Source organism: Diabrotica virgifera, chromosome 2, assembly GCF_917563875.1.
Source record: "Diabrotica virgifera virgifera chromosome 2, PGI_DIABVI_V3a".
In the NCBI taxonomy this organism is placed as follows: Eukaryota; Metazoa; Arthropoda; class Insecta; order Coleoptera; family Chrysomelidae; genus Diabrotica; species Diabrotica virgifera.
Window position 1 is genome coordinate 25829329 of NC_065444.1, and position 14725 is coordinate 25844053.

The 14725-nt window shown below is 30.2% G+C and overlaps 2 protein-coding genes across 2 annotated transcripts in view; one reads left to right on the forward strand and one right to left on the reverse strand.

The window, feature by feature from the left end:
- Window positions 1-54: 54 nt before the first annotated feature.
- Window positions 55-13888, reverse strand: LOC114332556 (low molecular weight phosphotyrosine protein phosphatase 1). The gene is made up of 4 exons (XM_028282383.2): window positions 13764-13888; window positions 13522-13709; window positions 3294-3455; window positions 55-180 (listed from the first exon to the last, which is right to left on the reverse strand). Exons 1-4 carry the CDS (start codon window positions 13792-13794, stop codon window positions 100-102), a joined length of 462 nt encoding a protein of 153 aa, XP_028138184.1. The 5' UTR covers window positions 13795-13888; the 3' UTR covers window positions 55-99.
- A 175-nt stretch (window positions 13889-14063) lies between these two features.
- Window positions 14064-14725, forward strand: part of LOC114332557 (gamma-aminobutyric acid receptor-associated protein) — a 46851-nt gene continuing 46189 nt past the window's right edge. The window contains exon 1 of the mRNA XM_028282384.2: window positions 14064-14565. Coding sequence (XP_028138185.1) covers window positions 14476-14565 — 90 coding nt within the window. The 5' untranslated portion in view covers window positions 14064-14475. The remainder of the gene's footprint in view (window positions 14566-14725) is intronic.

Sequence of the window (14725 nt, forward strand, 5' to 3'; positions counted from 1 at the left end):
CCTGAAAAACTCTCAAAGGCAGTAAAAAGATTATGTTATAAAAATGTATAAATGTCCTATTTCAACTGGTATTTATTTCACAACACTGAATTTGTAAATTTAGGAGTTTTGTTCCAAAAATGCTCCACAAGCTCTTAGGCACTGCTGATAACATTTCTCAAATCCTTCAGAACCATCATCCTGAAAAAAAAAATTCACTGTGGAACAAGAAAAATAAAGAGCGTGGTACTTGCGAAGTGTTGACAGAAGTGATTACTTCTTACAGATTCGATTCATTTTGTTTATTTTCATTTATTATTATTTTATTTATTTTATTTCCTGTATTTACTTAATTTTATGTAATTTTATTTAATTATCTGTAATTTTTATTAATTTTATGTAGTTTTGTTTACTTTTATTTAATTTTATGCAATCTTATTTAATTTTTTGTAATTTTATACAATTTTATTTAATTGTATGTAATTTTGTTTAATTTTTTTTATTTTATTCACTTTTATTTAATTTTATTTAGTTTTAATTACTTTTATTTATATTTATTTAAATTGGTTTAAATTTAATTTTAATTTAATTTTCAGTCAATAATACACTGGGGTGCAAAATTAACCGGACACCTTAAAAATGGGTCATTTTGATGTCTCAAATTTCCTAAACCTGTTGTCCGATTTAAGTGATTTTTTAATATATTATAGCCTTATTATTTAACAATATCCCTGTAATAGCATTGTTGCTAAACAGTTAACTTTCATTGTATACCGGGTGTACCAATCAAACTGTGTTTTTTTCTCAAAGTTCGCACCACCCTGTGGAATATTCTAGTATTTATAAAATACTGAAATTAAAATCCAACTATAGCCTCATGTTTTCTCAACATTTTGTTTTTTGATTCATTCGCTTACATTAGACCATAAAAATGTTAGGTACTTTAACAACTAGCCATGCTTTTCATCAATACAGGGTGTTTTTAAATAAGTGTGGCAAACTTTAAGGGGTAATTCTGCATGAACAAATAATTACAGTTTGCCTTATAAGCGGTATGTCTGCAAATGCTCGTTTTCGAGATAGGGGGTGTTGAATTTTTTCTTACAAACTGACGATTTATTTATTGCTTTCAAACCGGTTGAGACATGCAAATGAAATTTGGTAAGTTTTAAAACGTAGTTATTGTACATTTTTTAACATACAAGCAAGAATTTAATATTCACCATTGGCGTACATACGAGTAATATGACCCGTCATATTACTCGTATGTACGCCAATGGTGAATATTAAATTCTTGCTTGTATGTTAAAAAATGTACAATAACTAAGTCTTAAAACCCACCAAATTTCATTTGCATATCTCAACCGGTTTTAAAGCAATAAATAAATTGTCAGTTTTTAAGAAAAATTTCAACACCCTCTATCTCAGTAACGAAGCATTTGCGGACATAAGTTTATAAAGCAAACTGTCATTATTTTTTCATGTAGAATTACCCCTTGAAGTTTGCCATACTTATCTAAAAACACCCTGTATTGATAAAAAGATAGCTAATTGTTAAAGTACATAACTTTTTTATGGTCCAACATAAGCGAATGAATCAAAAAACAGAATGTTGAGAAAACATGAGGCTATAGTAGGGTTTTACTTTGAGTATTTTATAAATGCTAAAATATTCCACAGGGTGATGCGAAGTTAAAGAAAAAAACACAGTTTCATTTGTACACCCGGTATACAATGAAAATTTACCTGTTTAGCAACAATATTATTACAGCGATATTGTTAAAGAATAAGGCTATAACATATTAAAAAATCACTTAAATCGGATCACAGGTTTAGGAAATTCTAGACATAAAAAATGACCCATTTTTAAGGTGTCCGGTTAATTTTGCACCCCAGTGTAGAAAATTCTGAATTTATATCTAATTTTATCATGTGTTGCACTATATTTTTCGGAAAACTGAACAAATCAACCCCTACAGAGTTAAAACTACCCCGAAGATAGTCAAGAATTGCAAATTCGTAATCTATTTAGTTTTAGAATAAAAACATATTCCGCTATATTTGTTTTCGAAAAACTGAACAAATCAACCCCTTTTCGCGATGTCACAACGACGACCTCTCGTGGATTTCGACTGAACTAGCCTTGAGAGTGTTTTCAATGTCAAACGCTGAGCGCACATGCATTTGAAACAAGTAGGTATTATTTATTATTTATTTTTATATGTTTTAAATTACGTTCCTACAGAATTAAAACTACCCCGAAGATAGTCGAGAATTTAAAATTCGTAATCTATTTAGTTTTAGAATAAAAACATATTCCACTCTATTTGTTTTCGAAAAACTGAACAAATCAGCCCCTATTCGCGATGGTACGTCACAACGACGATCTCTCGTGGATTTCGGCTGAACTAGCATTGAAAGTGTTTTCAATGTCAAACGCTGAGCGCACATGCATTTGAAACAAGTAGGTAATATTTATTATTTATTTTTATATGTTTTAAATTCATTATTGGGCAATATAAAATTATTAACATGCAATTTTCACCATTCAATAAAAGTTGGTATTCTTTTTCTCATAGACATCTTTCAGTGCGTCACAGTTTTTCGATTTCTTTCTAACGCATTAAATTGTATGTGACAGAAAAAAGGCACGTCTGTGATTAAAGACATTTATAACATTTATTATATTTGTTGATAGGTGGCGCTATAACCGAAAAAAAATTATTTACGAATTATATAATATATCTACGAATATAATCTGTACAATTTATAAGACTATACAAATCAAAGAAAATACCATTTTATAAATGCAATAAACACAATTGATTTGTTTTTATACCAAATTGCAAATAAAATGTGACAACTGTCAGATTTAACTAAATTGTCATGTTAGAATAAATGTTATAAATGTACCTATATTATCACGGACTTACCTTTTTTCTATCATTTGTGAAGCACTGAAAAATGCCCATGAAAAGGACCATATAGTATTTGTAAAAAAACATGTAAAAATATATAATGAATATTAGGTACCTACCTACTTCCTACCTACTAAATAACCCTGAAATCAGTAAAACAATAGATAATTCGAGATCTGTACGTAGTTTAGTAAGAAAGTTAAAATAAATGTATAGATATGTATATTACGATATACCGCAGGGTTGCCCCATTTGCGGTCGTGGCTCACGTCATGATTTTTGAATGACGCCAAATACGATTTTAGTCCTGTCAAAATTCCATACCAAGCGATAAGAAGTATTCACTTTAAAAAACAGGTTAATAAAGTCAGAAATATATTAATCATAAATACTAACATAATATGGATCCCTGATAATTCTTTCGCCTTGTGGGTCGAACTCTCCAAGAAGCAAACGTTTGGCCTTACTTCCCTTTGGAGCTCGTGATTCTAGATCTGACATATTGTCTTCATCCATACCGAAGATGTAGTCAAACTCATTGAAGTCATTTTTCTGGATCTAAAAATGTCAATTATCGTAAAATCAGAAGTAATACATATTTTATTAGTCTATAATTATGGGTGATATAGATATAGTATAAATGGGCAAATAGGGTAACGGATAGATGCTCTTTTACTATGAGCCATATATTATCTCCCAATCATCTGGTATCTGGGAACAATTATGTCCTAGACCCATTCTCCCACTTAATTATCAAAGTTTTCCTTCGCATATTCTACTCTGATGTGAGGCAGCTACAACATCAGTACCAAGATAGATTGTAAGGGAAATGATCCTGGATCAGTCCATTATTGGATACTATATTTTAATGTCTTTTAGACCGATAGATAAAGCAATGGGAAACTACTCCTTTACGTTTCCCTAGTATAATCCTCATATTATCAATTGAAATACAAGGTGCCCAGTTTTCAACAGATTTTTGATAGTCAGAGGGTGTTAAGAATCCCCAAAGAGAATTTAAAAATTGGAACATGGAATGTAAGAAGTCTTTTCAAACCGATAAATTACATAATTTGGAAAAAGATATGATAAGACTGAAAATCAACATTCTCGGAATTAGTGAGGTGAAATGGCCGGATAATGGTAAATACCCCACAAGCTATGGGATGCTATACTATTCTAGAAGCGACAATAAGCAAATCCATCCAAATAGTCTGAATTTAGGTGAATACAATTACCAATAGATTAATCACTGGCTTTACTCCTCTATGAGAAAGAGTAATGATGTTATTGAGTAATGATGATCTATTAAAATGTTAAAAACTTATTCTTGTATGTTGAAATACTTATATTATGAAATACTTATAATTATAATGGGTGATCCCAATGTCAAAGTTTGTAAAGGGAAATGCACATACTTGATTGGAGAACATGGACTTTTTTATGCTAGGCAGTGTATATGACATTTTCAGTTGCTCTAGTTTAAACTGCTTATTAAACAGAATTAGTTTGGTGAGAACACACAAAAGTTGCATAACAATTTCTTGGGTTTCGGTTTCTTAATATCAGCAGTTATCATATTTTTATTGTTATTACATGCTTACATAATAAATAAGTGTAATAGTATTTTTACAATAAGATACTATAAATAATTATATTAAAAATCTGAAAATTTGCACTACTCCATATTTTTTTTATTTTAGATTTTTTCCATTGCAAAGGTTTACACAAACTTCTCTTTTGGGCTTACATCAGGTAAAAGAAAAGAAATATCTTTCTTATGTTAAGTTTGACACACCCTGTAGGGAGGAAAAGGTACAAGGGTAGGTATACATTGGATTATGTTGTAGTATCATGAATTGTGAACATTTTTTGAATTACCCTGATATCTTCAAAACAAATAAAATAGACAATTTTATTCTGTAACATGATGTGTTTTAACTGAAACAATACTAAATTAACAATAAAAAATAACAATAGTTCACAAAACTTTAAGAACAGAAGAAACTAACATTGCATGTTTCCTCCTTTACTTCTAATAACAGCTTCACATCCACAGCAACAATTTCAGATATCAATAATCACAGTTCCTATACCTTGCAGAGAAGCAGGAAGGGGATAATGAAGTCTTAAATTGTCTACTGACAATATCCCATAAGTTTTCAATATGATTCATGTTGGAACTGTGAGAGGGCCATTGCAATTTCTGAGTATTTACCTCACCTAAATATTCAGTAATGACACGTGATTTGTGGGGCCTTGCGTTCTCTTGCCTAGAGTTGCACAAGTTTGACTTGAATGTTTGAACTTGACTTGAGTTTGACTTAATTTCAAGTCAAACTCAAGTCAATCCTTCTGATAAATAAATTCAAGTCAAGTCAAACTGGTCAATTGTACACGTTTGAAAATTCAAACTGTTTGTCAAACTAGTTTGAAAGAGTTTGAAAAATGATTCATGATTCAATGAGTCTACTTGCATAGCCTCTTTGATAAAGGGTAGAGACCCCGAAACACGGTGTCAGAGGATGGCAAGAGACTCGAATTGAATCAAAACGAAAACGATTATTTTCTTTTCTTGAAAAATAATTTATTTAGTAGATATACTTATTTGTCGAGATAGACGTTAGTTGCCAATTAAGATGAGAAAGTTAATAATTAGGGGAGTGCATATAGATTTTCACTTCAGAAAAAATCAAACAAGATAGAACTTTTTGTAATTTCATTAAGAAATGTTTAATAAACAACATATTATGTTGTTTATTAAAATCAAAAAGTTCTATTCGAGAAGTGGGTGCTTCATTTTTTATTAAACAAATGAACCACGAAGTTTGATGTTTTTTTTTAAATAACTCCGAAAATTTTACAAAAAAAACCTTATATAAAGAATTTTCTAAAATTAAATCTGTATCTTCTATAATTTTTTATTTATAACGCTAAAGTCACCCTTCTCACAAACATTGGCGCACTGTAAACTAGCGTACGGCAAAGTGCACGGTTGAGTTATTTTAATGTAATTCTTTAACTAATAGATCAAATGAAATTTTACAAATTGAACCTAAAAGAAGAATAATTAAGCTATCTTATGGTTATAATAAAAAGAAATAAAATGTATGGGCATAAGTTCGGTGGGGGGCGGAAATTGAGCCTTACATGAATTTTGTTTAAAAATGATTTAAAAATGTGTAACTAATACTTTTTTCTACAACCACTATTCAAAGTGCACTTTTCTGCACGGTTTTATGTTAGCAAACTTGATATTTTCTCACAGTATAAGATATTTGACATTAGTGTGCAGAAAAGTGACGTTTCTGTGCCGCAAAGTGACGTTTCTGTGCCGCAAAGTTATTTTCTGCACAGTTGACTACCTCATTCTGAGTAACGTTATATTCCGTTTACATCCGTGGACTACCGCATTCTGAGTAACGTTATATTCTGTTTACATCCGTGGTTAAACTTACAAATATATAACCTATAAGACAATTATTATATTTAACTATAGCATAGAAACTAAATTATGGATGTTACAACTGTTTTATTTTACAATTTTATTCTTATTAAACATTTTATAATTATCAAATAACCAATAAGGATTTAGCAACCTGTGCAAGAGACGTCGAATGAAGTAGGTTTTGTGTAAATCCGTGACTGCATAAATATAATGTCAATAATGTGTAATAATTGTTTAAATTTAAACAAATTAAGGCAGTACATTCATTTTTTAACTGATTTCTGTGCAATTTATTTAGGTATAAGGAATTTAAATTGATTAGTAGGTATTAATTAAATACAGTTTAAAATTTATCACATAGGTACCTATTATAATTAATCGTCGTTTGGAAATTGTGATTTTTATTTTTAGGAAAAACTGTGCTTGTAGAAAAAGTATAGTGTGAAACACGTGCAGAAAGGCAATTTCTCACTCGTTTGAATTGCGGCACTCGCTTGCGCTCGTACCGCAACTTTTCAAACTCGTGAGAAATTAGTACCTTTCTGCACTTGTTGCACAATATACTATTTCTTATCAAACCCTCAATTTTGCACAACTTACCTTTCAAGCACTGTACTAAATGATGTTTCATTTTAGAAAAATCTCAAAAATTTAATTCAAATGATGTAACGTCTTAAAAAATGTAATTTTTGAAATCTTCGTAGTTTTATAGAATTACCACCACTTTAAGACGGTATTCTTCTTCTTCTTAAAGTGCCGTCTCCTAAATGGAGGTTGGCTACTACAATTGCAAACTCTTCTCCGTCTTCAGCTGTTCTTATTAGCTGTTCAAAATTTAGCCCTGTCCATTGTCGGATATTTCTGAGCCACGATAGTCTTTTCCTTCCTAGTCCTCTCCTTCCCTCGATCTTTCCTTTCACTATAAGTTGAGTATATTGGTACTTATTATTTCTCAGTGTGTGGCCCAGGTATGATGTTTTTTTAACTTTCACTGCGTTGAAAAGTTCTCTTGCCTTGCCTATTCTATGCAGCACTTCTTCGTTTGAGGTATGCGATGTCCACGAAACTTTGAGAATTCTCCGGTAGATCCACATTTCAAAGGCCTCCAACTTATTTATGGTTGATGTTTTAAGCGTCCATGTCTCAACTGCATAGAGAAGAGTCGACCAGACGTAGCATTTGGATAAACGTAGTCGAATTTCGAGATTTATTCGAGATTTATTCGAGAATCAGAAAGACGGTATTACTCAAGTTTAAACAGATCTATTACAGTTTTATAAGTGCTTTTTTTAAGCTTAGGATGTAATATTTAAAATGCACTAAATTATTTTACTTTAGAAATAAAATAGACTATTTCTTTTTGAGAAAATTAAGAAAGATAACAAAAATGTAATACAAAAACCGAAAATTACCAGCTAAAAAAATGTTTATATAAAGTGATCAAAACTTTTTTCTATAAAACTTACCTAAAATACATTTAATAATAAACTTTAACAATAATAAATGTTTAAAAAAAGGTAGCAAAAAAAAATGTTTTAGCTCTTATACAGTATGTCTGCGTCACTTGGAACCTATTGATAACTTTTTTATTATCAGTTTTACGAAAAAAAGTTATTCTTTATAAAATACTCTACATCGTATATAATCTAAGATGCAATCATCAAATATCAAATTTAATGAATTTTATACGAGGTATGTCAAAAAATATGAATTTCACTCAAGAGTAAAGTATCGTTAAATTTCACAATATCGAAAATTTTTATTAAGAAAAGTTGTTTGGAATTAAAAAAAAATTGTTTTAGTGTTCAATTACATCCTTCTAATTAAAATATTGTGAATAATAAAGGCACTAAACTCTTAAGAAAAATTCATATTTTTTACATACCTCGTATAAAATTAAAAAAGTTTAATATCTCATGGTTGTGTCTTAGATTTTAGACCAGGGAGAGCATTTTATGAAGAATAACTTTTTTTCGTAAAAGTGATAATAAAATAGTTATCATAATTGTAATAAAATGATGATGAGTATCCGTAATTTGAGAAAAAATTTTAAAAATTTTTTCGGTTAGAATAATGTAATTGTATATTTAAACGTAGTTTTTAATTTCAAACAACTTTTCATAATAGCATTTTTTGATATTCTGAAATATAAAAGTACTTTACTCTTTAACGAAATTCATATTTTTGACATAACTCGTATAAAATTGATAAAATTTGATATTGTATGGTTGAGTTTTAGATTTTTGACTATCCAGAGCATTTTATAAAGAATAACTTTTTTTCGTAAAATTGATAATAAAAAAGTTTTCCATGTGGTTCCTAGCTACGCAGACATACTGTATAAGAGCTTCTGTATAAGAATTTTCAAATTGCAATGCCATATTCGGATTCAGTGTAATCAAAAACAAAATAGAAACATATTTGATCAAAGTAAAATGATGAATTTAACGATATTTTTGAAATTGTTAATACAAAACAATTGATATTGTTTAAACAATTAATAAAGAATTAGCGGCCAAATCCGCGAGTAGAACTTTTTACTTTAACATGTATATAAACGAACAAAAATGTTTTAGAAAAATATAAGCTTGTTTGAATTTTTCCGAAACAATGCATGTTTTCGTTCTAATTGCACTCCCCTAAATACAATGAGTGCCATATAAAAGTAACTTGATCAGGGCCGCCGCTACCATGTGTGCAAAGTGTGCATCGCACACGAGCGGCCGAAAGCATACCACTGATGATAATACTTTTTTTACAACGAAAATAAATTCAAAAAATTAAAAATAGTAATGATATTTCTCTAAACTCTAATACATATTCCAAACAATCTAAATAAAAGTGCCAGAGCATGTTATTTATTATATAAACTGCCCTTTTGCAGCTGTAGTTGTAGTCATAAAGTAGTTCCGGGAATACTTTTTAATTCAAAGGGGCTTGTCGGCTTTCGGACCTTATTTTTATCTACTTGGTCCATATGCGATTTTTTCAAATTCTGAACATTTTTATGAGTAGGATAGGACAATAGGATACTTTCCGAGAATTTAGATAAGTGCTTGGTCTTGGTAAGTTGCTCTCATTGAGTAATAAAAAAGTCTTGTTTATTACTGGATGATTTAAAAAAATCTTTTTTATTGCTCGAGCTATAATATTGTTCCTTTATGCTTATAATGTATGGTTATAGATGGGTTATAGTTCAGTCTAAGTTGAGAATTTGCTGATTTCAGACTCGATTTTGATAAACGATTTTGTTTGTAATATATTATATAGTAGTGTGATCGTTTCTTTTGTACACTACTGTATTTCAAATAGGCCTGGATCCCGCGTACCAAAAAAAAGTTGATTAATAGTAAGCTGAAAATTTGTTAATAGCTTAACGGTGTCTAGTCGGGCAAACTTTGATGTATGGGAACACTGGAACAGGAGAAGTTTTATTCGTGGAACAGTTTAAAAAGTTGAAAGGTCAGATTACGAAAACGTCCCATGTATTTTGTCGAACAGAACATCAAATTGATTTGTTACCCTTTCATTAAACTCTCATGCAAAAATCAGACTGCTATTACTAACCAACATGATTCCTGTCATTTAACATGTTCTTCGTGTTCCACTCATTAAAATACCCAGTTGGTAATAAACACCAGTCTGATTTTTGCATAAGAGTTTAATGAACTGGTAACAAATCATTGGAAGTTATGTCCGACAAAATACATGGAACGTTTTCATAGTCTGACGTTCCAAATTTTAAACCTATTCTACAATTAAAACTAATAATAATAACTTTCTTTTGGTACGCGGGATCCAGGTATAAAAGTAATGTCGAGATTAGAGCAATTATTATTCATATACGCGTTACAGTCTCCTGTACATGTCTTTAAATACTAGTACTTATGTTAAAACGACTAAAATGTTGAAAGGGGGGCGGCCAACATTTTAGCGGCGGCCCTGAACTTGATACAGAAAGCCACCAGATATTTAAATCAAAATAGGGTCGTAAATTTGTTGAAAATGATTCCTGTATGCTTGGAATTGCTTGCTGGCAAGTTTCGTTTTATCCATACTTACCACTTATTTATATTTTTATTTGAGTGTTACTAGATTAAAACTTACTTATTCTGAACCGAAAAATATTCAGGTTTAGATATTATTTCACAAAGCACACACTTCAAATCGAATGTAATAAACAAGGCAAGCATAAACTTTTTAATATGAACTACAAACTAATTTGCGGAATAGCAGAGTACAGATTCAGACCTATCCAAATAAGTCAAAACAAAAGTCAAAGTCGGTACGCTCTCAATTAGAATTGGAAATAAACACGTTGCGCAATATGATATTCAAACTTCAAACTGTTTGAAGAAGTTAGATTTCAAGTCAAACCTAAAGATATCGAAATCAAGTCAAGTCAAAACTTTTTTACAAAAAAAGTTTGGTTTTCAAGTCAAGTTTGTTGAATAAAATCAAACTAGTTTGACTTGATGCATCTCTAATCTTGCCTAAGATGTTGTTTTGAAGCTATTTGCTTGTGTCATTTTTATAATGAACTATTTTAAATGGGAAATAAGCCACAATTTTACCAAAAAAATTAATTTATTAACGTTTCAACGCCCAAGTCAGGTGTCGTTGTCAGAATACAAAATAATCCTTGCTAAAGATAAAATTATTTCCTATATAAGGTGTGAAAGGAACAATGTGTTCAAAGAAACGAAATTTCTGTAATGTACCTTTTGCTATTTAACGACCTATATATAAAGACATCAAATCCGTCTTTGCTGTCAAGTAAATTCCACCCCAAATATCACAGAGCCTCCATTAAACAACCTCGTCCCTCTTATGTTGCACCCTGAAAACTACTCACCTGGTTGACAAATAACTCTTAAGCAGAATAATTGTTATTAGAAGTAGAGGAGGAAACAGACGATATTATAGTTATCACGTGAGTAAATCACAATATTTTTTCAAAATACAGTAGAACCTCGATAAGTCAGATTAATTGAAAATCCGGATTAGCTGGAGAATATGGTAAAAATTAATAAAATACATATAAATAATAAACAAATACACATTATACATTGCAAAAACATGAAATATATATGCACAATACATCTAAAATCTAAAAAAATAAAAATAAATTACGTACAGTTGTATACAGTATTGTTTATTTCTTGGTAAAAAAACTGAGTCAAATAACACCAATACTGAATATATTGTTCTCGGTATTGTGTACAAGGGTGTGCGTTAAGGTATATTGAAGAAATATTGTGATTTATTCACGTGCCAACTCCATCTGTTTGGTAGAAGGTGTTATAGTTTATGTTAAGTTATGTTTACTTATGTTTATTTCTGTTTTAAAGTTTTGTTAATTGATGTTATTTTTTATTGTTAATTTAGTATTGTTTCTTGTATCTCGACAAGAATCTTTATTCCATTCAACTTAGTAATATATATAGCAATACTAAACAAAAAAAACATTAGAAGCATTAAATAGAATACAAAATAGATTAATTGAATCTGTGAGATCTAAAAGGATAATAATATTACATTTTTGCAAAATTTAGTTAACTTTAAGATAGCAGTTTTGTTCACTTGACCAAGCTCTACAGACTAAGGGCCGGTTGTTCGAACGCTAATCAACAATGATCACTATCAAATATTTAATTGCTGTCACAACTGTCAATGTCAACTTTGGTTGTCAACCCAATCAAAGTTGACATTGACAGTTGTGACAGTAATTAAATATTTGATAATGATCATTTGTTCGAACAACAGGCCCTTAGTCAAAGAAACTTTCCATCACATTAAATAGCTATTTAGTGTGATGGAATGTTCTCTAAGTCTGTAGAGCTTGGTCAAGTGAGCAAAACTGCTATCTTAACACATTAATACTTCATAAGCAGTCATGACCGCGAATGTGTTAACTAGATTTGGCAAAAAATGGATTAGCAATGATCCTTTTAGATCTCACTGATTCAATTCTTATGTCAAATGCCATATATACAGTGATTAGAGCGCTAATAACTGGCAGAATAACGCAAAAGATGAAAAACACTTTAAGTTTTGAAAAAAAAAGAAATGAGACTAGTGTAGGTGGGAGATTTAGCGATAAAAACCTATACACTTGTATTCTATTTATTGTTTCCCACTTCTTCTTCTTCAGTTTATTGGCCTCCACCTACTTGGGTATTTGGCCAGCTCATCGTCTCGGAACAAGGGAAAAATCCCTTATTCACTTACAATTTGGAGTTAGTACATTGTACAATTTGCTTCTTCTTCTTCTTCTTCTTTAGTTAACTAGCAATTTTGGTTGGTGTGGGACAAACATGACAAGATAAAAAAAATTTCACGCTAGGGACAACCTCTCTTTCCTTGTCGAAGGGGGCAACTGTCTATCAATACACAATCTTCTTTTTCTTCTTTGATTTAGTCCTTAGACATATCAGAGGAGTATGTCAACTAAAACTGTCACTGTGACAGTTGCAGTTGCCAAACTCGTCTGATACGTCTAAAGGTGGGAAACAATAAGTAGAATGTAAATGTATAGGTTTTTATCGCTAAATCTCCCACCTCCACTAGTTTCATTTCTTTTTATCTCACAACTTAAAGTGTTTTCCATCTTTTGCGTTATTCTGCGGGTTATTAGCGGACTCATCACTGTATTCAATATTTTTAATGGGAAATAAGCCACAATTTTAACAAAAAAATGATTTTATTAACGTTTTGAAGCCCAAATCGGGTTTCGTCAAAATACAAAATACTACTGATTGTAAAATTGTGGCTTATTTCCCATTAAAAATATTGATTATAAAAATGCCACAAGGAAATAGCTTCAGAACAACATCACTGTATAACATTTAAAGAAATTACAATCAACATTTTAAACATATTGCAACTCCAGTTGATTTATTTTGACAATTTTTTATCTAAAAGTCAAAAGATCAAATAAAGAATTGATTTTTTTTTTCAATTGGGTGATTGATAAGACTGATATGCAAAGGTTAACAACTTTTGAAAAAAATGTTAAGGAAGATATTGTCTTTTGCACATAAGCCTATGAACTAATCTCTGAAGTATAATATGCTACATTAGGTGAGCATAAATAATTATCATTCTGTGTTTTTTCAATATCTGAATTATTGTAAACAATATGAGATAGTGAGTGAGTTAATGTATTTTAATTACCTGTCTTGCCCTGCCATTGTACTGCACTCCATGGTTCTTTAAAGTCTGTCTAGCTCTTGAATCAGGTTGTTTTCCAATATGCCAAGAACCTATAGCCGCACTATCAACAATCCAATCTTTAGCAACACCTTTTTCATTAACTAGATGTTGAAATACAGCCTCTGCAATGGGAGACCTACAAATGTTACCTAAAATTATATCAGATAATTATTTAAACACATCGCAAGGCTGATATACGCCACCTAAACATATGAATAGAACTTTTTGAACCATTTGGATTTGATATAACTTTGTATAAAAATGTTTAAAATTAATAAGGTCTGCATAAAGTTGATGGAGTAAATACACCGACAGTGACAAGTACAAGTACAGACAACGTCAAACTCTTCTTCTCTTTGCACTAAAAAGGTAAAAAGTCACTCTTGGTTAAATACACATTCAGAATATACCTCTACACACGGAACTCATTTTTATTGTTGTTCTGTGCTTTAATTTTTTTTTATAAAATATTTATGAATAATTTTATATTATATATAACGAATAATTTTAGATTTAGATTCTCTAGATAGAATATATGTAGATTCTAGAGGTATATTCCATTTCCATTAAAATCTATACTGCCAAATGTCACTCAAAGAAGTGCGCAATATTTCAAAATTATGAACAATAGTTAAAATCATTGCCAAAATTCCAGTTGTAATTTTTTGACTCTTTAAATCATTCCTAAATTTAATTACATATTTTTAAAAGTAAGACAAATAAATAATTTCATTGTTAAAGTTATAAAACGCAGTAAGCTTTCTTTTATTTTGACATTGTATTGACTAGTGAGCAGTTGAGTCATATCATCGATTATTTTGTTAGACAACAAGAAAAAGGAAAACCAAGAAGACACGTAGATTTTGTTGCTAATCGAAGTCTTGTTTTGTAAATTTCAGTATTTAAATAAGTGCGATGAAGTTTCAATATAAAGAAGAGCACCCTTTTGAAAAGAGGAAGTCCGAGGGAGAGAAAATTAGGAGAAAATATCCAGACAGAGTCCCCGTAAGTATATCAAAAACATTAATTTTGACGTTTGTCAGGAAAAATTTATTTTCTTCATTAATTTACTGATGGAAACTATAATACTGTTTTACCTAGTTAAAGTATTTTTAGATTTATTAATTATTAGTTTTCAAGGATTTTTTGTAAGGCGTTAGTAATT